The sequence below is a fragment of the Vicugna pacos genome, chromosome 10 (genome assembly GCF_048564905.1).
Source record: "Vicugna pacos chromosome 10, VicPac4, whole genome shotgun sequence".
Lineage (NCBI taxonomy): Eukaryota > Metazoa > Chordata > Mammalia > Artiodactyla > Camelidae > Vicugna > Vicugna pacos.
In genome coordinates this window covers 63511670-63537950 of record NC_132996.1, presented here as the reverse complement: position 1 = coordinate 63537950, position 26281 = coordinate 63511670, and the positions used below count along the sequence as shown (strand labels likewise).

The window sequence follows — 26281 nt, the reverse complement described above, 5'->3', positions numbered from 1 at the left end:
ACAGATGGGAGAGACATTGTGAGATGTCAAATTAACTGCTGCCCATATATCCCTCCAGTCTGTCTGCTTTAACAGGCTTTCATACTGTGACCAGCCACCGGCTCCCCTTTGGCTACATCCAAAATGAGCTTCATTTTCCAGAGACAAAATTCCGTATTAAGGAACAATTGTGTCAAAAGTCAGGAGCTCTTTAAGCTTTGAAATGACAAGTTTTGGTGGTTACAAAAGACTTTTTTTCAGAATTTTTTAATTAAATCACCAAAATAAAAACAGGGCCTCTTGTTTTAAGTGGTTATTTTCACTACAGTCCTGCCTAAAGATGGGCCAAGATCAGAGAATCTTACAAGGTTTTCTTTGTAACTTCCCACCAGAGATGATTCGCCCTGCCTTGACCATACAAAATAACACAAGTCAGGGGGAGCTGGTTAGATCAGGATTTCTTTTTATTCCTTGTTGGTTTAAAATGGCTAATCAGAATAAAAAATAAAAGGGCCTCTGTCTAGAGGCTGGGGTCTCCCCTACTTAGAGGATAGAACCCAGGTACGCCCTCTACCCAGCACCATACTGAGGTGGGCCGAGGGGTAACCCCCAAGGGACAATCGGAGGGGCCTAGGCCTGCCACTCCTTCTCTCTATCCTCAGTTTTTGGCATGTAATGAGAAATATTGCTTTTTGGATTCTTATCTCCCGGCCTTGGATTTTAAAATGTCAACCATGTGAGCTGGGGGAAGGCTTTGAGGGGCTAGTTGAAGCAGCCCACCCTAATCCCTCACCCCTAAGAAGGGCAAATTATCCAGTATTGTTTCTGGAGCTCAGCCAAGCTCTTTTCCTGATCTCCCCACCACCACCACCAAAGTCATGGGGCTGTGACCCCTTTCCTGGGGAAACTAAGTGCCAGTGAGCCTAAAAAACTAACTCTCCTCTCCAAGTCGTTCCCTCCTCTGACCAAGACCCCACCCAGACTCCCCTCCCTGGCTTTCTTTCCTGATCACTTAGCACCAACGACAGGGGGTGCTATTCCTTAGATGGTAACTGGGACAGAAGAGAGGGAACCATGGGGAAAAGGAAGACTTTGATGGATGTCTCCCCTCTTTTCCTGCTGGTCTGAGGAACGAGAAGAGTAAGATCATCCTCCTTAGACATATCCCTCCCTCATTTTCCCATCCCAGGATAGATATATAATTTCTTTGATATTTATAATATATATATATATATATATATATATGTACACACACACCTGGTAACGCAGAAGAGGAAAAAAATAGAATCCGTAACAATAATAAAAAAAATTATTTCTGGTTTAAAAATGATCTGGTTCCCTCCAGGGCGAGCAATTGCACAAATGTCCACTGAGTCTGGTCCAGGGGTTAAGGAAGGGAAGGTCTTAAAGGTGAAGGGGTTTGCTACCCCAGTCTCAGGGCCCCAACTCTCCGACTCCCCAACCCCATTGCATTTTATAAAACGCTCCTCATCCTCTTGGAATCGGTGGTTTAAAAAATGTCCATGCAGGGGAGGGGAGCCCCTTGAGGAAAGGAAAGGTGGCCACCTGGGGCCCTTTGGTGTAGGTGCAGAGGCATGGGGGAGGGGAGGTGCCAAAGGCTCACACCGAAATCTCATAGGTGGTGCCACCAACCCCTGACACCTTCTTGACTCCCCCCCTTGTGGGGCTACTGAGAGGTGGCTGGCCTGGGCCAGGGGAGGCTGAGCCTATGCTCTTGGGCTGCCCGTTGGATTTGCTGTAGGCCGTCTTGAGCTGTACTTCATCTCTGGGAAGGAAAGAAGAGAGGTGTCAGAAGTGGTGCACACAACACAGAAAAGTGAGGCAGTTTAAAAAGTTGAGAAAATGTACCCTCTACATATATACTTTCTTATGCAGACATTCCCTCTTATTTCATTACCCTGCTTAAAATAAGCCTGACTCCCTCTCTCCACTATTTATCCCTTTTCTCTAAAAGCAGCTGTCTTATCATACTTATCCTCAGGCAAATACATTACTTTTTAGGAAGACAGGACTAAGAAAAAGTATTAATCTTCAGTGTCTTTAACAGCAATGGCCCAGGAAGGCAGCTGGAGTAAGAGTGAAAATGAGGGGCTGTCTACACGCAGGATAACCCTGGGTCCACACACACTAGAGTGCACAGGGGAAGCCCTGACACTTTCTACAGAGCACTCTGCTACTTTTAAGTCCAACACGGGGGAGGATGGACTAATACTTACCTGGGTGTCAGTAATGGCTGCAAGGCCACTTCCTCCGTTTCAGGGACACCAGGTGGGGCTTTTTGGCTGCTGTAAGACACGGACCGGCCCAGGTAGGGGGCAGTTGGGCCTGGTTCAGGGGACCCTAGTCCCCGGCCTCTCAGCCCATCTGGCTTGCCAAAACGGGGGGCAGCAGGGCGTCCCAGTGGAGTCTTGCCCAAGGGCGATCTCTTCGAATCATCTGAGGAGGAACTAGTACGAGGGGCATGGCCTGAGCCCGGTGTTGACTGAATGCCTGAGTCCCCCAGGCCTGGTTCTTCCTCACGGCCTGAGAGTGGGGGTGACTGGCGTAGCAGCTTCTCTCGTTCCTGGAGGGAGGCCACAATATGGCGCGACAGATTGTCGTACCGGACTGGTGAGGGCTCTCGGTGCGTTGGGCCGGTTGGCGCCAATCGTGGGTGCCTCTCGGCTTCCCGTTGCTGGGCCAGCCGGGCTGACAGGAAGGGAGAGGTGTAGCCTAAAGGCGGGTCTGGCTCAGGCCCTGCCTGCACGGACTCAAAATCAGGGCTGTCTGAAGGCGTGAGCAGGCTGTCATAAGACAGGCTTCCGTTGCGTGTCTGGTTGGCCAAGCTCTTATAGGAGGTGGAGGTTGTGCCCTCTGAACGAATGGACTGCAGCTGGCCCAGCTCAAAGCCCGTGCCCTGGGCCGACTTGAGGCTGGAGGAGCGGGAGCCACTGGACAGTGGATCGAAGTGAAAACTTTTGCCAAAGGTGGGAGAACGGAAGCTCTCTGGCTCCAAGCTGGGCTCTGAGCGGTAGCTGGGATGGCGGCTGCTCTCTGCAATTGAGGTTGGCTCCTTCAAGCTGTCCCCACGACTCAGCTGAGGGAGGAAAGTAAAGCAGATTCTCAGTGCTCCCCGTCCTGAGACGGCTTCCAGGCCTGAGCCCAAGGAGGCAGTCAAAGCGGTATCTATTATGTACCAGCAATGTGCTTAGAACTTTGAGGCACATTATCTTGTTCAACCCCTAAAGCACATCTATGAGTGGGAACAAACTGTATCTCATTTTGAGATGCAGGAAGTGAGGCTTAGGTGAAAGAACTTCCCTGTGATGGCAGAACTGGGTTTTGAACTCAGATCTGACGCTGTAATCAGTGCTTCTATCTAATGTGCTACAGTGACCCCCTCTTGGATGAAGGACACACTATCAAGGAGTTTCAATCCCTCTAATGCCAACAATTAGTAAAGTGCCTTTGGTTTTCTTCTCTTCCCTCTGCTCCTTCCTTCCATTCTCCCAATCTTCTTTTCCCCAGAACGCTGGCATGCATTACGACCCTGCTTGTTCGAGTACTCAGTACCTTGGCGCTGGACGAATGAGGCATGGCAGCTGAGGTGCTGCTGCTGCTGTAGCCCGGCCGATACTTGTACATGGTCGGTGTGGGGGGGCTCTCTTTGCCCAGGAGGCTGCTATCTGCAGGAAGAAAGGCCCAGGGGGCACCACTTTACAAGCTGTTCTCTTACCCTGGCTAGAGTTCCTTCAAGTACAGGGAGAGAACAAGGTAGGAACAGATACACCCAGTGGAAGCAAAGTCCCAGGAACATGATTTTGCTGAAATCAAAACTATAGACTCATACTGGCCCAGAACTCAGAGTGAGTGAACATACAAAAAGGTCCCAGGATGTTTTCTATCCAGATGCTGAGTCCAATTCACTGCCAGTAGCCAAATGGCATCCCCTTTCTCCCAGATGTCCAAAGAAGTGGTTCAAGTACCACTTGGTGTTCTCGGTCATAAGTATTATCTCCCAGCCCTTGCCTGTGTCTTCTCTACAGCTTACAAGTAACGTTCTCCCACCTGCTGCAGCCCTTACCCTCATTAGGAGCCAGGCTGAGGTGTGTTCGTAGCCCCGTGTAACGGCTCAGGTCCGGCTTGGGAGGAGGTGGAGGTTCAGCATCTGCAGACTGGCTTTCTGTTATCTCCAAGCTTCCCTTAGACTGGGTACATGAGGGAAAATCAGATTTGGAGAGCTGAGCATTAGGGCGACTCAGAGTATTAAACTAGGGTAACAGGTATTGCAGAGTCATCACCTACTTCTACACTGGAACTGGAAGACAAGAAATGAGAGTCACTTTGGGGATGGTACTGGATAAAGAAAAGTTTTCAACATAGATTTCATTCTGTCACTTGTTTCTTTCCACCAACAACTACTTGTTGAACTCCTACCATCTGGAAGCTGCTATGTTAAGTCCTATAAAGACATGCAAATGAATGGACTCAATGTCTTCTGTCAATGACCTTACAATCTAATGGAAAAAAAATACGTATTTAAGTAACTTTAACACAAATCAGAAAGTGATAAATGCTCCACAAGAGATGTTAACAAATCAAGCTTCCATCTCTCTGCCACGGGGGAGGTTCCCCAAGTTACCTAGTTTTACTTCCCGAAGTTCCTCACCTTAGTTCTCCTCAGCTCTCCCTGGATACCGTTGTCCATGATCTTCACAGTTATCTGCCCATCTGACACTTCTGGCCGAAGGAAGGGCGGTCTGATTACAATTGTCTTCTCTTTCTTTGGTCTCCCCAAATACCTGAGTGTCAAGAGTGAGAGGGCTTTTATTCATTCACTCAAAAATACCTATTGGTTGCCTACCTTGTATAAAGCAAATACAGGAAACAGTCCTACCAGGCCAGTGACAAGATCAGCAGTGAACTGATTTCTCTGATTTCATGAAGAGCAAAAACAGCAAGACCAGGTCTAGGGGCGGATACACCTAGCTCAAGCACTCCAGAGTCCTCACCACTCCAGAGAGTAACGTACTATCTAAAGAATGCAAGTAAACTCACCGGGTCCGTTAAAGGATGGAATGACCCTCCCGCGCAGGCACCTCCCATTCTAAGAGAACCGTTCCTAAGAGGCAGTCTCCCAGCAGACCCTCCCCATACCAGAACAAACCCGAGAAGACAAACGTTTTGACCAAGGGTGAACACTAGACCAAAGTGGTAGGTGTACCTGGGTGCCGGGGAACTGCAGAGTACACGGCTGACATTGTTACAGCAGCCATTGGTGAAGGGGTTCACACCTCCCCGGAATTTACCCGTAACCTAGAGGGAGGGAGAAAGGACCAGGTCAGTCAGACAACAGGACCATGACCACCAAAAGCCAAAACATTAGTTAATGACAAATTATTGTGCACCTACTATTTGGGAGGTACAAAAGTCAGTAAAAGACAATCCTACCATAAAGAAGTTTCTGCTTGAGATGGTTAAGACTGGGAACCCTAGAGTCAGGGTCCTTAGTTCAAATTCTAGGTCTACTTCATAGTAGCCATCTGACCCTAAACACCAGTCTCCTGACGTAAAATGGGGATAAATAGCTCTCTGAATACTGAAAACTAAGATAACATACATAAGAGTAAGCAAGTAAGGTTAGCTATCACTGTGTGCACAGAATTCGTTGTTTTTCTTGAAGCAGCACTATAAGCTTCTTGCAGGCTGGCCCAGGTCTTTTATTATTTCTATAAGCTCAGAGCCTAAACTGTCCAGTATACAGCAGACATTCTATAAATGTTAACTAAGAAATGGCCCATTCTCCTGCTTACATGAAGAACTTGGACACCTCATTACACAAAGCACTCACTAAGCATCATCATGTGTAAGTGCGAGCTCTACACTAACCAGAGGCTGAGACACATGCCCTGCTCTTCAGGGACCTCCCCCATCACCTCTCATACCTGTTCATTGGTTGTGCGTCCCCTAGCCACCAGCACCACGTGAAATCCCGTGAGGCCAGCTACCGGGATGAAGAATAAGCCAGCCACACACATCACTGCCATTCTGAAGCCAAACAGTCAAGGAGAGCAGAGCAGTGTGATCTCACCTTCCCCAACCCGTGCTGTAGCGTCTTCCCTTTGACCCTCACTGCCACATGACTCAACGTTCCTCACTCTTCCCCCTCCCAGTCCTGCAACCCACAGGCCTTGAAGGATACGTGACAGCCGTGCGGACCCCTGAGAGTTCCTCCATGTGGTAGAGGACATAAAGGAGGCCGAAGCCAAAAACACCCATAATGTGGGCAGTCAGGGAAAGGAGGAAGAGGAAGAAGTAACGGTAGTTCCGGCGACCAATACAGTTGTTCACCCAGGGGCAGTGATGATCAAATTCCTAGGAGCAAAAAGAGACAGACTGAGAGGCATCCTTGAACCACAGCACTAGATCATTTCTGTCAAGAACAAACAGCAGAACTTAAGTATTGCCTTTAATAATTTGTGATCATGTTCACTATGTAGTTACAAAATTAAATTTTGTTTAGTTACAAAAATAGCTCATGCAGTTTATCTTGCTCAATCTGTAAAGAAGAACTTCTCCAGAGGTAATTCAAAAGCCAAGGCCGCCTCTCAAAGCTTATCCTATGTGATCAAGGAACTCTGAGACATACAAGAGTCAGCGGCTTTGCAAAAACACTTAAGATTCAGGAGAAAAGAGGTTTGGAAGAAAAATCTGGCAGGCAACTGCTTACAGCTAAGTAAAAATGGATTGGAAAAAAGAGTTAAAAATCAAAGACACAGAATGCAGAAGGACAGGCAGGAAGAGAAGTATAACTGTGACACCTGGATGCAGCAGCATGATGTAGTGGAAGCAGAGAGAACACAAAGTCAAGACAAATGACCAAGAAGATGAGTCAAGGGATGGAAGGCTAGAGCTGTGACTCCTGGTCTTGGGAAAGCCCATGCCCACCCACCTCGGGTCCCTCCTGTAACAGAAGGACATTTATGCTCTACCTCTCATGTGTGTATCGTTGCTAACACTTTCTGACAGAGCTAGAACACAGCCCAGGTAGTTAGCTGGGAGGAGATTTCATCCAAGCCAAGAATCCACAGGATTCAACTCTCATTCACCCCACTCAGGGGCCTTACCTCCACACAATTGTCACAGACACTGCAGTGGGAACACCGAGGAGGACGGTAGAAGCGGCAGGTGGCACACCACTTCATGCGCACCTGGATGCCCTTGATCTCCACTGTTTTGTAAAGGGGAGCTCGGAAGTCATCTTCCTTGTCTTCATCCTCTTCAGCTGGAGAGAGGAAAAGTTAATTAAAAAATAACTACACCAGAACTGTACTAGGCACTAGGGATGCAATGGTATTTAAAGTATGGCCTCTGTCTTCGAGGAGTTCACAGTCTAATGGAGAGAGACTAGGAACTAGTAATTCTAATACTGTGAGATCCGCTCTATTTACAACACTATGGAAACGCAGATGAGGAAGCAATTTATTCTACACTGAAAATGACGTTCAAGAACATGACTCAGAGGTGGCTCTGCTATGGATATGCTGATATTCGTGGTTTACACATTATGAATATATTTCAAAAGAAACAGATAATCCACCCCACTTCAAAATTTAAGGGACATTATGGGCCTTCTCATCTATAGTGTGCATTTTTTATTTTTTATTATTAACCTAAAATAAGATATCCGTGGGAAGGAAAAATTAAATAAGCAATGGTGTAGTAATTAGTAAAAACTAGATTTTCAAATTCACTGACTTAGAGAAATGCTTACACTGTAAATAAGTGAGAACAGTACAAGGTAAAGAACCGTACAAACAAAAAGATCCCATTTTCAAGACAGAAATAAAAATACACACAAACATATATGCTACAGATACACGGTATATATAAATAAGCATTATATGTACAAGTCTTCAAAATATTGATTGGAAGACAATACACCACAATGTAACAGGAGTTGTCTCTGGGCTGTAAAATTATAAGTGATATTTACCTTTTTTATACTTTCTACATAATGAACATCTACTACTTATTAAAATCTTTTTTTCTAAAAAGGTTTTTTTTAAAGGAAAGAAATTTAAATGCTACTTATTTTGAAATATCTGATTCTTCCGCATTATCATCTACCAGAAGTGAGCCCTTTCTCTTTTTAAAGTACTGCAGTTCTTTGATTACTCTTACAACTTACCACAGTATATTAATTTATGTAAATGCCTTCCCTATCTTTCCTCCTAGACTGAGCTATTTGAAAGCAATGCGGACTTTTTTTAAAAAAAAAAAATCCCAAATGACCATCATCATAGTAAATACTTGAGCGTGAACATTAAATGCTCATTAAAATAGCCTTCCTTGGCTTTAGGGCCTTCAAGTTCCTTCAATTAACCAATCTTTGAAACCAAAGTCACGAAGCAGTGACACAGGCTTTGTAAGCAGTGAATTTCAGAAAAACCTCATCTCAGCAAAGTTGCTATCTCAATTCCACCTGCCTCACTCTTACAAGGTAACTTCACACTTGAGAGAATTAGGTATCATCAATTTCTCTCATTTTACCTCTTATCCCACTAATGAGGGTCCTCACTCTCACCTCCTAGTCCAGAAACAGCCTACTTCTGTAAGCACAACCCTTCCAACATGCACAGAAAAGCATCTCCTTCCTCCAGGAGGTCACTCTTCAATTATCCTCTTTCTTCAATTTCAACTTTTCTCTTCTCTGATCCCATCTCCTCATGCTACCAACATGCTAAAGTATTCTGTATCGTTAAAAAAACAAACAAACAAACCCCTTCCTCTCCCCTAACACAGTCCACCTTCTGCCTCTTTGCTTAACTTCTTGAAAGAATAATCTTAACACTCATTATCTCATTTCCCATTCACTGCCTTCCAAACCATTACAATTTTGTTAATTTACCAGTACCCCTCCCACATACACACATAAACACACTATTAAAATTATTCTTGTTAAGATCACTAATTTCTTAGTTACTAAAACAATGGGCCATTTTGAGTTTCCATACTGTTGGGTCTACTTTCTGATACTGCCAACCATCAGCTACTTCATGAACTTTCCTTAGTTCCCACACTGTCCAGTTTCTCCAAGTACTAACTTTTTTTGCTCTGTCCCTCTTCAATAGCTCCTCCTTCTCCTCCGCTCATTATTAAAATGTCAATGCTGGTCAGGTCTGACCTTGGTTCTTTCCTAATCTCATTCTACTTTCTCTAGGTAATTTTACTCCTGTTGCTTCAAATACCATATGGCTAAAGATTTTGAGACTAAAGTCTTCCAGTTTGACTACTCAACTGCCCACTGGGTAACTCTATTTGAATGATCCATTAACTGTCTCAAATTCAACATTTCTAAGATATTCCGTCTCCCCTCCAAACCTGCTCAACGTTCCTATAACCTGAGTCTTGGTTAATAAAAATCAGCATCCAACCTATCTCCCAAGTTAGGAAACCTGGACTACCCTAGACAATTTCTTCGCCGTCTCACCCTAACCCAATAAAAGCAATTAGTCATGAAAAATTCTGCTGAGTCTACTTCTGAAAATCTGTAAATCCAGCCTTGAATACAAGCCTTCATCTGGTTTGCATTATTGCAATAGTCTCCCAAAAGGTATCTGTACATTCTAACAAAACTTATTTTTGTAAAGGGATATCTGATGCTGTGATTCCTCCAATGAAAGAGGTCTTGCTGTCCAAAGGAAGAACTATCATCTATTTAATTTAGCATATAAAGTCTTCTCACACTTGGCTCTGGGTTTATCTCTTGCCCCTTCTGGTCCCACCACGTGTTCTATCTTCCACCTCACTGAGTTCAGCATTTCATGGCTACAAGCTTCTGTACCTGCTGCTCCCTCTGCCTAGAATGCCCTTCCCCTCCATGCTCTACTTGGTGAAGTCTTTCCTACCCACCTTCAACAGCATTTCCCCAATTTATCCATGCAGATATAAGGTCTCACAGAACCTTGTTCATGCTTCCATTATAGTTTGTATCACCCTGTTAACTCTCTAATGCATCTTAGATTATTATCAAAGCTAGCAATAATGCCCAACTCACATGCTCGAAATAAATTTCTACTGAATAAGTAACCAAAGTGGATCATATGGCTAGAAGTATGACATATATTCCTAGGGCCGTGACCTGCTTTTCATCGTTAGACTATAAAAGACCAAATGTGTTTGTCCAAAAATCATTATTTTTCAAAAGCAGTAAGGAATTTCCAAGAGAGAAGAGGGAGTCTTACCTCGAGGGAAAATCCCCGGGTCCATGAAGGTGGCCATGCTGAAGTTGGCCAGCACAAAGAGAAAAACAACCGCATTGTAGATGGGCACTGCAGGTGACACATAGAGGCTTAGTCCTGGACAGCTGCACAGACAACAAAGAAAATGAGGGGCTGCCTCTAACTCTGGACATCAGCCAGATAAACACCCATGAAGATGCAGTCTCCATATCTATATATAAATCTTGTGGGGTTCACCTTCACTGTCTCAAATTATCTTCCTCCTTCCCAGTAAGTGGGTCTAGTTTCCCAAAGAAACGTTCATTTTAGATCAAGGTACAAGACTCAGCGTCTCTCCTACCATAACCGCTTGCACTAAAGTCTATGTTCTTCAGACACACTTTTACCCTGTGGGTCTTTCCACATGTTTTGGACTCTGTCTTTACCCCCTTTTTAACCAGGCACAGGAGCTAGGAATGAAGCATGTAACTGACACCAGCTACATTCCCTTCTCTGGAACAGCCTGAGGCTACTGGATCCCAGCCATGCCCCACTGACCTGCACACTGGCCCAAAGCATGGGACACCACCTGCCTCTCTGGCTCCTCTTCCCTCTTCCCAGCTGGCTCTGAACCACTCTCAACTGCCTACAGTTTCTTCTCTGCATCAAATATTCCTGACATTTTTTATTCAACTAGAGGCTAGTTCTCAAGGTAATGAAAAGGAAACTACACACAGTTAAGGAAGGACACCAAGACACAGGACCAGACCCCTTGAGGTCAGTAAATGAAGCAGGAGAGTGGAGGAGAAGAAAGGAGAAGATATTAGACCAGAGCAGCCCTAAATTCTGTAGGAAAAAGAAACCAGCCAAACATACCCAATATTCCACAGGGCCCAAATCAACAGATATACTTTAGGTAACTTTTCTTTGGCAAAAAGAGTGACCTAGCCCACAATTAAGCTCAGTTGCTCTCAGGATGTGAGTCTAAATAGGAATGCAGAGAATCCTTTCTCTGATGATTTCCTGGGAGCTGGAAGTTTCAGAAGAGCATCTGATATGCTGCTTTGCTTGGTCAGTAGTCTCAAACCCCTCTCTCCTGTCTCACTCAGGAAGAACTTCCCATTACAAGACAGTGGCTAAATATCCTAATCTGCTTTGTGGCTGAGAACTTAATCTCCAGAATTAGGCCAGCATCTATCCTTGTCCCCTTTATCTAGACCAACTGGAAGGAAAGGAAGAGTTCAGTGAAAGAAAAGAAGAGGGGCCAGGAGAACAAGACAGCCAATGAGTCTGGAGAATTCATCCACAGCAATCCTGGATTCTGCTGAGACGTGATATGCCTCCATCAAGATAAAAAGCACAGCCCTGTACAGTGATTCAGGACATTTCGAAAGAACTGAGCTCCTTAATGAGAAATAAGTAAACAAATGGTAAGAGGCAAAACTGACTGTCACAAAGCATCTCACAAATCTTTACCACCAACATTTATTTCAAATTCCATTTAGCCATTCATTAAGGAAAAAAAAAACTTAAGTAAATATTTATAATGCACCAGGCTTTTTAGATAGTAAATATCAATTAACTCTTTGCTTCTCTTGATGGGTCAGTACATAATTGAGGGACAAAATAATGAAGCTAAAATGAAGGCAATGATTTCAAGGAGAAAACAGACCTTCAGTCACGGCTCCAGTTTTATTCTATTAAAGTCTCCTACGGAAGCTGCTGCCTCTGGGGGGGTTCTTTGATTCAGAAAAGCTGTCCCCATACTTCAGCAGGGTTTGGGGTGGAATACAGCAAGAAGGTAGTCTTTACACAGCCCCACCTAAAGCCTGACCTCCTAGGCTCCTTAGGAGGGAGGGAGGGAGAGAAACTGAAAACCAGTCATCCAGGTCAGAGCCCCTCCCTAGTACTTAGCTGTCACTTCAATTTCCGCCCAGGGAAGAGGAGAAAGGGTGAGTCACTCACTTGACTCCTACGGCCTGGGAAGATAATTAGAAGGGAAAAAGAAATTAAATCCTTAGAACACTGAGGTGTCCATGATTTAGAAATCTCACTCCTAGAACTGGCTACTGTGGCCTCTTGAGCTTCTGAAAACTAAGGGTACGTCCATCTCCGAGGGAAACTAAGGTGAATGAGAATGACACATCAGCCCCCTCGCAGGCCCGGATGTCAATCTTTCTGACCCCATTCTTCCTTCAGTCTCTGCGTTTCCAAACAAAGCAAGTCACTCCATTTCTTGGATATCCTGCCAACCACCTGTCCCTGGATAACCAACTTTACCTCTACAGCCTTCTCGGTATCAACCTATCCCAGCTGAAGTGTGTAACTCCAGAATCAAGTTCCAATATCTGTTGCCAAAATAAAGCCTACCCCCACAGTGGCAGTATCAAGAAATGATGCAAATAACTCAAGTTCACAGGCGGCAGCTGCTCCTAGATTCAAACTGAAGACCACGGCTTCCAACCTTAGCACTCTAGCGGAGGGAACGCCCCACCAAGGAGAGGCCCGTGTGAGCAGAGCCTGCTTCTGCCATATCCCCCATTCCACGCGCTCCGGGAGAGGCTTGCTGATGCTACAGCACTTTGCCAGATTTCTAGATGACCACCCCAAGTGGCCTGTCTGAATCTGTTGCCTTTGATGTTAGGAGATGAGGCCTGAGCTGAGGAGGAGTTGTTGGGGCTCGTCCTCAGCCTATGGCAGTAATGACAGCGCTCCAAAGCACAGGGAGTGGCCGCAGCCCAGAAGGCTGGCTGACTCACTGATGAGACTCCCAGCCCTGCACCATCCCGGGAGAACAGGTTCTTCTGCCCACCCATTTAGCACTCCTGTTTTCAAGGCCAAATAAAATTGGGAGAGTGGGTTTCAATACCCACACTCCTGAAAATCTTGTTTCCTAATCCTACCTCTGTGATTAAAAAATGGTTGAGTTCCCGGTCAGAAAAACAAAGTAGGAGTCAAGAACCTCTGGATTTTAATCCTGTCTTGATCAGCACTTTGCTATGTAGCCTTAGGTAATCCACAGGAAAAGCTCCAAGCTTGTTACTTCAGCTACATGAGAATGAAGGTATGAGAATGAAGGAGACGATGTTTGAAAAGAGCCTGGAATTCTTTTTAAACCAGCTGGCTTAATACTGAGCATTCGAGGGATACACAACAAAACCATTATTAACTGTCTTCATTATCATCAATTATCATTCCAGCTCCACCTTCATCCCCAACTCTACTTCCTCTATCTCAAGTACTAGATTCAAGAACATTTAAAACAGAGGCGCTCTTAAAGAATAGGTCTATGCATTCCTCCCAGGCCGAGCACGTACTCTGAGTGTACGACTAGTGTTCCTTGTTGATGAGGTAAGGCTGCAATGAATATCCCACTTCGTGCCCCTGGGGAGCCTCAAGATTCCACGGGAAAACAATCTCTCCCCTTCCTGGTGGGTAAGTTTCTCGTAAAACACTTGATTTGTCGTGTCTTACCTAGACTTTCAAGCAGCTGAGTGCAAGATGTAGGACTTGGGCACTTATTTCTGGATGAGAAAACAACGTGGGAAGGGAAGGAACAACCACTGCTCAATTAGTGCCTCAAATCACGAGGCTGCTCCCACTCAAATCAGGTGCTAGCACCTCTGCAGTCACGAAAAAAAAAAAAGGACCCAAGGGAGAGTCACTGAGGTTGCCCAACTCTGTGGATACAAGGGTTGGGAGGGGCTAGAGGCAGAAACTGAAAAGGAGAAAGCTCTCTCATGGATGGGACACTGGAAAGACCGTCACAGATTTTCTGGACAACCCTGACTTTGATTCTTCCCGCAGAGGACTTTACCCCCACGCCCTCCCCACCAACTGTAGAAACAGACAACATAAGACACTAGCTGACTTAACTCACTGCTCTAGGAGACTTTAGTGGGTACAATTCAGTGATTTATTTCTAATGGTACTGCCAGCAGCCCTAAGAAGGTCTCAAGGGTCCCCAGGAAGGCAAAAAAGGAGACACCCAGTGAGTGGCTGGGCCTCCTTGCGCCAGCCTCACTTGAACCAGAGCAGCCCTACTCTTATTATTTAAATACTGGGGTCTCACGTATGATCTCACTTGAAAAAAATGGTCATATTGCTTAAATAAACTGCTCTAGGTTAACTTCCTCATTATACAGAGAAGAAAGGGGTCCACAAAGGTCAAGAGACTGCACCACAATGTCTCCTGGCCTCCAAACAGTGCTTATTGCTCTCACAGGGCACTGCCTCCTTGCCAATCACAAAAGGACACTAAACTAAACCAGATGAGGATCCAGGCTTGTTATCTTAAATGCAGTGTCCAGCACCTAACTGGGACAGCAAGGGTTACTTTAGCTCTCCTTCCCAAATGGTGAAAAGGGAGAAGACTTAAAACAGGCTCCCCAATAACTCTCCTGCTCAGTTTTAGTACTGGACAAATTCTGTGAATGAGAGGGACTGAGGGGGAGACCTCAACTTCTCTGCGGCAGAAGATCACCTTATTTTGATGACCAAACCCAACTGATAATTTCTGCTCATATCTCTCCCTACCTGACAAAGAAACATGGAGGGTAAATTGTTCCTAACTAGCTGAAGCCTACGTGCCTCCACTAACTATGTCCGCCAATTGAAAGGGCTCTTCCTCCTACTCCCAGTCCTCTAGGGCCCAAAGTAATTCTCACCTGGGGCTCATACTGATTTAAGAACAGACAGCTGTAGCCTAGAACAGGAGGATGACGCAGTAGCTACAGATTTAAGGCCCCAAAAAGGTCCTGGTTCCAAAAGAGCTTTCCTCTTGTCTCTATTCAAAAACCAAGCATTCTTTTGTAGGTTGTCTATGGTTCTAAACAGGGGGTTCTTCAAAGAACTGAACCTCAAAAGGGCTAGAATCCACAGGGGAACAGCTATGGAGAACAGTGTACCTCAGCCCAGGTATACGCTGGCAGAGGAACCACTAAGGTCATGTGTAGACGAAGAGGTGAGAATTTCCAAGGGACCAAGAGCTAAGTGAGTGCGATAAACGGGGTGTTTATGTCTCCACGAGGCGGGCAGGACAGCCCAAAAACCTGTCCTGAGGAAACTGCTGGGGGCACTCAAGCTAAGACTTAGGGCTCGTCTCCCTCTGGATTAGAGGCAGTAACTCCAGGGTCAGTACTGCCCTCCAACATTCTTTTTCCTGGGGCTGAGACACCACAGAATAAGGAGGGCCCCCTACTTTACTGGCACCAGGCAACGGGAAAGTAGGTTAAATAGCTTCAACTATCAGTTGAGAAAATGCCTACGTCAGGACAACTCTTTGTGGCAAAACTGGTGTAACCAGCCAAGCACTCCAGTGGTTCCAGATTAGCAAAGTAAGAACAAGGACTCTGCTTGCCCAGACTCAAGATTAGATGGGTTGAAAGAGACCTCTTAGCCAGTCCCTTAAATCTCCTAACTTCCCAAAAGCTTTGCCTCTAAAAGGAAAAGAGACTCTCCCCAGTTAAGCAGGGCTAAGGGTGTCAAACTGGTCTTGTACATGTCCCTCCTGACAGCACCACGACTGCTACAAAGATGCTGAGATCCCACATAAATGTCCCTTGGTTGAAATGTTGATTCTATTTAGTGGTCATAATAGCAGAAACCAAAACAAGACTGACACTGAAGACTCACTCCTTACTGGTAGTCAGTGTGTTAAGGACAGAACACTGAACATGCTGAGCATAAGCAAGAGAAAAAGCCTGTGAAGAAAAGAGAAGTCAGAGAAGAGTAGGGCCGCTTCTGATCCCTGAAGGATTCAGCAGGTGCGCTCAGGCTGCAGGGCGGGGGGCCAGATAATCTATGCCTTCTGCTCTTCAGAGGAAGAGGTGACAAGGAGGATCTGCTCGTATCTTATTCAGCAGATTCATTCTTCCCTTGTTTAAAAACTAACTAGAAAAATATCATAACTTTGCTAACTCTTTGGGCCAAACGCCCCACGTTCTTTTTAGAATTCCTTTTGGCATCAGAAACTCAAATTGGGGGGTGGTCCTTCCTTCCTTTCTATCTCAGATTTAATTTCTGTCCTATCTTCTCCCCATAATAGTTATTGGCCCTACTCCAGCAATTCCTGCTTCATTCATCCTTCAATGAATTCGAGTTGCTTTTATTCCCTGGCACTTCAGTTCATTTTCTTCCTCTTGCCAGCAACCTTACATCTCTTGAAACAGCACCTCACAATTAGGTTTGAGCCTGAATGACAGCAAAGTAAACTCCCCAGAAAACCTAGCATGCTCTGATTGTCCCAGGAGCTACAACTAGAACACTGACTCAGTGACTCAACAGTTTAAGGCTCAGAAGCCTAGCACGTGTTAATTTATTAACAGGTAACAGCAAAGACGCTTGCCAGGTAGTCGGCAGCTAAAACACTGGGGGAAAGGAGGATAAATCACTCAGGGCTCCTCCAGCAACAAGCAGATGAACAGAGGCTGAATATCCTAAGCAGGAAATCTTTCAACACCAACTGCTTTTCCTAATAGGACCAAGGAATGGGAGAAATTACTGCCACTCCCTTCAGCAGGAACTAACATAAAGGAAGGTTTCTAGGACTCTCTTCCTAAATAAAACTTGCCCTTTCTCAGTGGCCTTCACATCTCTGGGCTTTGGCTCTTAGAGTACAGAGAAAATCATCCAAGTAACTAAAAGCCAAAACTGTCTCCTTGGTGTACCTTCTAAATTAATTCTGAAATTCTCCAGTTTCCTCTCAGTTTCCACAATCTCAAACCTGAGCTTCAGATATCCTGGGGGAAAATCCACTACTATTTAAAAAACCTTCCGTCTAGTCTAGTTCTCTCACAGAACTGAATGCTTAAGCTGCTTCAAACCTCTCTGGTGATTCCCTCCCACTTCCTTCCTAGTTCAGAACCATCTAATAATGAAGCTGGGTAGGAAAATATGAAGACATCTGTGACTCCAAAGGAAGAGAAGCAGGCGAAGGTAGAGGATTCAGCAGAGCAAAATTCAAAACAAGGCCAAAGGGTAGGCCTGTTCTTGTTTTTCCTACCGTGTCTCTGGGATCTGGATTAACCTGTATCAGACCTCAAACTCTCCCAGTCACTTGGCTTGGCAAATAGGTAGCCAACCTCAGGAGAAAAATTCCCCCTCACCTCCCATGGAGCCCACCCTCCCCCGACACACACCACAGCTGGGGAAAGACTCACGTAAAGGCAAAGAAGAGGGTCGTAGCTCCCACTAAGAAGATGGCGGCTGCTGAGACCGGAACATACTTGCTGGGTTTGAATCTCTTTCCAGACTCTGAGGGCATGTTGGAGCTCTGATGGGAGATCTGCCCTGCCGCATAGCCCAGGCCCACACAGCGGCAGAACAGACAAGAAAATGGGATGAGGGAGACAACAGAGAGAAGAGTCCAGAAGGAAACCAGGGAAACAGAAAATTCAGAATTATCACCCTTCCCCCTCCCAAAGAAAACCAAAGGTCAAAAGATCTCAAATGCAGGAAAGCATATGGGAGGGGGAAAGGTGATTCCAAACGATGAATAACCACCTCCCCAGAGCAAGGCAGAAGGAGAGATTAAGAAACACAACTTGTACAGCTTAAAAACTGGAGACGTGCTGTAGGCTGCACACATGCAAATGGCTGCAGGTAGAGAACACGGGCAGTCAGACAGATCAAGGAACAGCTCATGGACAGAGGCGAGTCTTCAAAAGGAAAAGGGGGGATATCAGGCTAGGACAGAACAGTTCGAGCAAGGAAAAATTCTTCGGAGGAGATACTGTAGTACCCCCACGACTACCACACGTCCACAGAATGTGAGTGGCACCTCAAAGACGTGTGCCCTGTGCTTCTATTTCAGTCCAGCAGGAACCGGGGGTCCCTTCCAGCTTTAAAGAGAAGCTGTTTTTACTGCAGTGCTTGTCCCTTTTAGGCAGTTTTCTCAGTGCCACCACTCCCGCACCTTGACTTCAGGGCTTGCAGTCTGGCAATGGTGGTTTAATTTTATTTACTTTCTCTTGATGGCTAAAGCTGGGCAGCAGCTGTTACAAGGTTGAGTTGTAAATCCCTTTCTTCGAAGGGGGAGGGAAGAGAGAGACAGAAAGAGAAAGCGCAAGCTTGTCTGTCTTCAATCTCTTGTTATTCCCCAACTGTTTACGAGCTCCGTTTCCTATAGTTTGTACAAAACTAAAGGGAAACATAAAATCCCTGAAGCCATGTTCTTCCCAACAAGCAGAATAAGATGAAGTCAATTCCACTCGATGATACTTTTAAAAGGTTACTGTAGATGGAAGCAAAGTTCCAAAGAGGTCCCTGTTTCCAGGTTAGTCAACGTTTCTAATCTTCAATCTTGGGCTTTCCGGATGCAGCGTTCAACCGGGTTACAGTGCCTCACCTGGAGAAAAACAAATATACTCATCAGAGAAATTCTTTCGGAGTATTTCTTAAGAACATCAAGGCAAAAACCCCGCAAGCTACTGTTAAAAAAGTGCCTTTTGAAAGAAAGATGATTTTCCACCTCACTCTGTGTATGTGGCAGAGGACTCTGAACTGGGAGGACAATAGGTTCAGAATTCTTCACTCTTCTAAAGCATGTTCATACTGAAAAAAGAAAAACATGGCTTCACCTGGCTAAGGTCATCAAAGAACTAGCTCTTGTAAGGGGCCCATCTCCCCTGACACAGATGGGCGGTAACAAACATCAGGAATATCAAAATCTAAAAACAAACAAGGGCACAGCAGTGAAGGGCAGTCCTAGAAAAGAGATTTCTCTCTGAACGAAGAGAATATTTATTGCTACAAAGAAGAAAGAAAAAAGTAGGACAAAATTAGGACAGTAAGTCTCATTTCCTTTCTGTGTATGTCTCTCTCATCTCTCTACGCTTTTTAGTTATAACCTTAAAGAGGCAAAAGCTGAATTTTTGGTCTTCTGGAACAACTCATGAAAGGATCTGGATGAGAAATGTTCTTGCACTGAAAGCCGAGATGCCCTCTATGAGAAACTGAGTCAACTGGTCCTTTTCTTCCCAATTCAACAATTTTTAACTCCTACATTGGCCTATTAGGATGTCGACTGAGCCCCACCTTCCCCAATATGATTAAGAATAACAATTATTTCTGTTGATGGTAGTGGCAAAATAACACTAGCACTTGGGATTTTACAGGATGCTTTTCATCCAGTGATCTCAAAGCACTTAACTCATATTATCTGGTGACATAGTTCCTTATCCCACTCTGTAAAATTGAAGGCTACAGAATGCCTGAGGCCACTCCACTTAATAACTTGAACAGTCAGATTCAGAACCCAAGAGTTCACAGTCCCCTTTGCCAACACAAAGCCTTTCTAGCTCTTTCTAATCCACTACATTACCAGCCCAGGGATGACAACTTGAATCTGCAGACCAAAAATTTTACTTAAGGTTTTTTTTTCCCGCCCAAGTGCAAGTGGTACAGTATTTCCCTTACTACCAAAGGCAGAAATTAAAACATCAGAAAATTTGAATAATGAAATATGAATGTACCCTGGAATTTATGACCTCCTCTCTCTTGTGGCATGGAAGGCAAAAGCGCCTTCCTTCAAGATGCATCATCTTTCTCTCTCTCTCTCAAAAATGGGGTTTTAGAGGGCCAAAAAATATTATTAGAATAGAATGATTCCTACAGGAATCAAAGCCCAACTGAATTTAGGCCTAAGTAAGTTTGTTAACAATGAGAAGTAAATTCCTGGTTTGCAGACAGTACTATTAAAGTAAACTTTCCCCTCAAAACCCCCAAGATTAGAGAAGATGGAAAACTGCACTGCTTATATTTTATCTAGAGTAATATATCATTCAGACACCACATATTATTTCAGATTATATTTTATGACAGGAAAAAAAGTCACTTTGGCTAATACTGCCAGAGTAATTCAGAGTCATAAGAGACCATGCAATTTGGGGAGTACCATACTGGGGAACAAGAGATCAACATCTGAGATGTTTAGGGGATCTACAATAAAAGGGACAAAACAATACCTAAGAACTTACTGGGTATAGTAAAGATGCATCAAGTCTTAGCAGAAGGCTGTACTGTGGGTAGTAGGGATGAGGGGAAGTGGGGCTCATCAGAGCCAGCTGTCTGGATCCACACCAGTATAGGAGAGAGGTGTACAAGAATGTGTATGACACATTCAGGCACAGAGTAACTTACGGAATGGAATAATGTATACATAAAACAAACTAAAGACTATGTGGTTTGAAGGCTTTAATAAAGGTTTAATACAAGTGCCTCCTTACAGGGGTGAATAATTGTGGCAGCACAGCTGATAGCACAACTGTTGAAGCAAGCGGTAAAATAGTATAATACAGAAAACCTGAATATAAAGTCAAGGTATCAAGGAATAATCCACATTTCAAGATACTGGCTGAAGAGTCAAACAAATTTAATGTGGATGTTATGATTATATACCAAGGCAGCAAAGTACAAGGCAATATAAATCTCGGAAGCATTAGGTACGGATGATAATGAACATTCTGAAGAGACTTAATACAGTACAAAAGGATACTGGGATAAAAGGATAGAGATGCGAATGTAAGGTTAACCTAGACAAGATGGAATTAACCAGGAAGTGAAAAATTCAAGGCAGAAAAATGGTCCAGAGCATAACATATCTAATCCTACAGCTTCTTCCATAATAACTAAGTCACTTTCTTACTTCTCATTTCAGTGTTTTCATTCGGCCAAGTGGGTAAAACATTTGCTACCTCCCTGTCCCAACAGACATTCCTATAGGTAAAATAGAGGCAAACACATTCGAGTTCCACTTGTAAAAAGTACAAAGTACTAAGAGCCTGGAGCACCGGGCTGGTGGGGGTAGGGGAGGAAGCGGACGGATGCAAGGGAACAGGTAACAGGATGAGGCTTGAGCCAAAATAAGTATCAGCAGAGTGGGGCGACGGACCTGAAACGTAGGGAGAGAACAGCACCCAGTACCCACCCGGGAGCTGGGGCACTGAGAATCACCGCATGGGGAGGGCTGGCCGAGACACAGAAGACGGGTTCCGCGGCGGCAGGGCCCACTGGGGCTGCGGGAGCGGGATGCGGGAGGTGGCACAGCCCCCGGGCGCAGGGCCGGGGGCGGAAGGGGCGGCGGCTGAGCGCCTGGCGCGGAAGGTCCGGGGTCCCGAGCTAGGACCCGGAGGCCCGGCACTAACCTGTTCTGAGCCCCGGCAGCCCTGGATCCCCGGCCTCCACCCGTCGTCCGTTTCCAGGGCCCACGGGTCCCACCGCAGATGGATGACCCGGCCTGGAGGAGGAATGGGGCCTCAAACCGCCTCCCCCTCCTGGGTCCCCCTTCCCTAGAGGTCACTCTCCCCTCCCACCTCCCTGGCCCAGCACTTCCGGTTCCGCAGGGGCCCGTGTCCCCGGTACTCACCCCCCGGCGCGCCTCCCGTCACAGCCGCCGTCGTTGTCGCCGCCGCCTCCCGGCAGTGCCGTCCGGCCTCTGAGAGGCAGCGCGCGGCCCCCGCACGCTCCACGCCCGCCCCGCTCTGCGCGCTCCCGCCCTGCGACGCTCGTCTTCGAGCCGGCGCGCGGCCGTCGCCCTCAGAGCCGGGTCTCGAGCCCTCCCAGCGTTCCCATTGGTTCCCTGTCCCGAGCGCGCGCGACGTCTCGCGCGGGGCACGTTTCTCTCATTCATGCGGCTCGCGTCGCCGCGCCCGCCCCCGCTCACTCTCCCATTCACCCGTAGCCCCCACCCCCACTCCGCTCTAGGGCGTGCGCGCGAACCCCGGCGACCGCGGCGACCTCGCCGCCTGATTGGCCGCAGGAGCACAGCGCCGTACCACGCGAGAAGACGAGAACGCGCGCGCAGGGCCGTCGGGCACCGCTGACGACTGGGCGAGAAGGGTAGGCGTACTGCGCAGGAGTTGGAAATGGGGAAATGGCCGGGCGAGTCTTCCCTGTTCCTGCGTCCTGCTTTCTACCTCAATTGTGTCGAAGCAGAAATCCTCAGAAGTAAAAAATAATTATGTGTGTTGACTTAAAGTACTCAGAAACGAGTAGTTACCCTCCCGAATCCGCCAAACCCCCTCCAAGTAAGTATGGTACAGTCCAGACAGGCTTCTGGTGTAACCAATCACCCATAGGCCCCGCAGTCTTCCTGCTTCAGCCGCTTCATGCATTGGCCAACCGTTTGGCCACTAAATAGTCCTCCCCTACCCACCCCCCTCCTTTTTTTTTTTTTTTTGGTGGCGAAAACTTTATTTAAAACAATCTTGTTGGAGCAGTCCTCGGTCTGACAAGTTCCCCAGGACCAGCAGAATGCCAGGGTAATGGGATGGTCTAGGCCGCGGCTTGCGCACTGTGGGGCGGCCGGGACTGGAAGTCTTTGCGGGGCGAAGCTCCTGCCAAAGGCCGGGGAGGAAGAGGAAACGGAGCGGGCGCGAGCCTTGGAGCCGTAGTGCCGACCGTGGAAGGAGGCGCAGGGAGTGCGCGCTGAGGTGGTGGCAGTCCCCCAGCGTGGGAGCCGGCCCTTGGCCCCGCTTAGTTCCCTTAGTGTTTCAGCGCAACAACCAGGGCTGGGCGTTCACATGCCTAACCTCGCCCAATCCGGGAATACAGGCAGGAAGGAAAAGGTTGTCTAGAAGCTCCTGTTCATGGTGAGCTGCTGGCCAACTCTATGCAGATCACAGCGCCACATTTTGCCCTAATTAGCCCTACATGGCTGTGAACCCAAGAGCAAGGCCCGGTGTTCTCTCATTTAGCTCAAGGCCATTTCTCTTTTGAAAGCAGCTCTGGCTATTACGTAACAGTCTTTAAGAAAACTGTTCCACCAAACACTTGCCTGAAGCCAAGGTTCCTCACCTGTAAAGTGCGCTTCTAAATCCTGTGGCCCGTCCTCCGGTTTAGTGTCAAATGTTGCTGGTCTAATAGTGTTCTGATACATTAGTACTAGGCACCAAAATAAAGGAGAAGGTCTACCTTCTGTCTCCTGAGGTCTAGTCTAGTTCCTCTGACATGGCATATATAAGGTTCTAGCTCATTCTTGCTAAGGGCTTCAGTATACCATTTATTGCAGCACACTGGTGAATTCTCTTTTAATGACAGTGTATATTAAAAAAATGAAAAATTTAAAAACTTTAGACCTTATAAAAAGTAAGGTATTACTGGAGATACAGTATTTGTTGTACTTGTAGAGGCTTTTCATCCGTGTATCAGGTTAATTTGTTTCCTTAGGAAGAAATCAAATTTCATTTTTCTATTGTATATTTTGCTTGGATTTTAAGACTTCATTTCACCAACTTTACAAATTAGGCTTCTTTCTTTTTCCATTTTCAACAGTTTAAGAACCTATAAATTGTTTTGTCTCTTGGCTAGACAGTGTTAAATGGGAATGAGGATTCAACCTTCCACCAACCATCTACATACTAAACTTCCCTGGGACACTGGATTACTAGAAGCCAGGCTCTTAGCTGGATGAGCACTAACGGTGGCATAATCACTATCCCAAGGTTTAGAGAGAGATTCCATTTTCTTGTCCAGTTTTCCTTGGGATCAGGCAAAATATTTCCTGGAAAGGACGTTTAATAAAACATGAGGTTTGGTGGGGAGGGTATAGCTCAGTGGCAGAGTGTGTGTTTAGCATGCACAAGGTCCTGGGTTCAATTCCCAGTAAAACCATATAGATAAATACCTAATTACCTCCCCAAAAATAATTAAATAAAATTTAAAACATAAGGTAAAATCTAGACAAAAACAATGGGATATCCAGACCACTAAACTTCAAATAAATTACTTTGCTATGTGTATCAAGTAATACCTTAACAGTTTTTTTCTAGTGTAGTTTATACTTTTTCAAATCATCTTCACTTGCATTTCCCCATGTTTATAGATGGCAGAACACAGGGCTATTTTTATTTAGTTCAGGCCACAGTAAATAAACAGGCAGACAAGAACAAAATGCCACCCTTGGATTTAGACACACAGAAGAGTGCCCTTTCAGCACTAAAACCACCAATGACCTTTTTCTATTTAAATACTGCTGCCTTCCCTCCTGTCCTTGTGCAACATCTTTGCTTGTGTTAAAGGACAGTATCTCCCCTTGCGCTCTGGGTCTCCTACTCTTCACTGCTGCATTCTCTTCTGAATCTTTTCTTTGACAGTTTACTTGAAAAATGAAAAACACAAGGAAAAATAAAAGTGTCAACAACACACCCATCATAAATTCTCTCCCTCTAGGGTCTGTTGATACGCTGAGAGGTATCCTGTCTAACACCCTAACAACAAACCCTCCCTTGACCCTACACCCCCACTTCCTTAGCAAAGCTTGAGAGTTACGTACAGTTATCGCTACTTCTCAGTTTATATTATTTCAATAAGACTTTTATCCCACCATTCCAAGATAACACACCTCCAGATCAGTAGCCAAGTTTCCTTCCCTAGCTCCCATTATATATTACCTCTTATGTTTAGAGTGCCCTGGAGGTTCATCTTCTGCCTCCTTTTATTTCCATTTACACAGTCCCTAAGTGACTTCATCCACTACTATTACTTTAAATGCCCTCTGTAACCCAAAAGCTCCCATGAACCTCCAGCCCTAACTTTCCAGATTCATGTTTCCAACTGTGGCATTCCCGTATGGATGACTATTAGGCAGCTGAAACCTAACACTGCCAAAGTAGAACTCCTGTTCCTTTATCCCTCTCCCTGAGTTTCCCCAATCTCATATCCAATCTAGCTGCTCAGTAAAAAATGTAGGCATTACCTTCAATTCTACTTTCTTTTCCTCACCACTCCCATCGGCAAGTCTTTCCAATTTTACCTCCAAAATATACCAAGGCAGTCTACTCATCAGCTCTGTCTCTGCTGCCCTCTTCTTATCCATCATCCTCACATTGAAGCTACCACAAGTCTCCGATGTCCTTGCTTCTCCTCTTGCCTCTATAATCTATTTTATACACAGCAGTATACACCTTTTCCAGGTGTAAATTTGATGTCATTCCTCTATTTAACCATCTGGTCTGAGTTTTTGTGTCCGTCCTCCTTCCCAATTCTTACGTTGAAATCCTAACCCCCAAAGGTGACGGTATTAGGAGGTGGGCCTTTGAAAGATGCTGAGGTTATGAATGTAGAGCCTTCATGGATGGGATTACTGCCTTTATAAAAGGGGCCAAGCTCCCTTGCCCCTTTCACTATGTGAGGACACAGTCAAAGCAGGCAATCTGCAACTGGGAAGAGAGCCCTTCTCAGAACACAGCCACACTGGGCCTTGATTCGGGACTCTGCAGCCTCCAGAACTATGAACAATTTCTGATGTTTATAAGCTATGTAGCCTGTGCTATTTTTTTAATAGCAGCCCAAAGGGACTAAGACATTACTCCTCTCCCATCATTGCCCACTGCTCTTAGATTACAAAAGTCCTATGTTATCTGGCCTTTGCTGCCCGCTCCAGCCTCAATTTGTACCACTCTCCCCTTGATTCACCACATTCCAATCATGCTGGCCTTTCCCTTCACCCAATACATTTAGCTTTTCCCTTTCCTTTGCACTGTTTTCTCCACCAGGAAGATTTTGCCCTAATTTAACACCATTCAGGTCTTAATCCAAGTGTGTGCTCAGAATCTAAGCAGCCTTCCAGTCACCCTGCCTCATTTAAGTCTCTCTGTATAGCACTTACCTTTGGTTACTCTATAATGTAAGACTTTGTCTTGTTCCCCATCTAGAATGGTTCCTGTCAAACAGTGTGGGTGTGATAAAAATTTGTGGGAAGAATGAATGGATGAAGGGCATCAGATACTTATTCAATGACACAAGTCCAAACTAGGAACACCAATCATTTGCAAGAGATTGGGCTCTCCCAGTTTATCACCTGAAAGCTCCATTTACATTTTGACTTAGGGTCTGGTTCCAGTCAAACAGACAATAGGAAAGATAGCTGTAGCAGAGAGAACATGAGCTATCTCTGGAAAATATCAGACCTGAAATCTCACCCCAAGTTCATTACCACCTCTTCAGTTCCTCACAGTAAAAGCGTCCCTGACAACAGATTTAGCATCTATTTATCTAAATGCAGAGGAAAGGGGAAATATCATAATAAGAATTCACCTGCTGAGCTCACAGGTGGGCTCTAGGTATTCAGCACTAAATCA

The 26281-nt window shown here is 45.7% G+C and overlaps 1 protein-coding gene across 2 annotated transcripts; it reads right to left on the bottom strand.

The window, feature by feature from the left end:
- Window positions 1-425: 425 nt before the first annotated feature.
- On the bottom strand, window positions 426-21853 carry ZDHHC5 (zDHHC palmitoyltransferase 5). Of its 2 annotated transcripts, none has more exons than XM_072969990.1 (12): window positions 21568-21853; window positions 17363-18549; window positions 10227-10348; window positions 7107-7264; window positions 6182-6354; window positions 5925-6027; window positions 5204-5295; window positions 4649-4781; window positions 4064-4187; window positions 3553-3665; window positions 2217-3076; window positions 426-1765 (listed from the first exon to the last, which is right to left on the bottom strand). In XM_072969990.1, the coding sequence occupies exons 2-12, from the start codon at window positions 17464-17466 to the stop codon at window positions 1600-1602; spliced, it is 2148 nt and encodes a 715-aa protein (XP_072826091.1). In that variant the 5' UTR covers window positions 17467-18549; window positions 21568-21853; the 3' UTR covers window positions 426-1599. The 2 variants fall into 2 exon arrangements, with proteins under 2 accessions (XP_072826091.1, XP_072826092.1); XM_072969991.1 differs by lacking the exon at window positions 21568-21853 and adding an exon at window positions 21347-21495.
- Window positions 21854-26281: the final 4428 nt, after the last annotated feature.

Coding starts and splice junctions, on each gene's coding strand:
- ZDHHC5 (XM_072969990.1), bottom strand. CDS start 17,466: ATGCCCTCAGAGTCTGGAAAGAGATTCAAACCCAGCAAGTATGTTCCG. Junction 5,296..5,924: donor GACGCACAACCAATGAACAG/GTATGAGAGGTG, acceptor CCCTCCCTCTAG/GTTACGGGTAAATTCCGGGG. Junction 3,666..4,063: donor CAGCCTGGCTCCTAATGAGG/GTAAGGGCTGCA, acceptor TTCTTCCTGCAG/ATAGCAGCCTCCTGGGCAAA.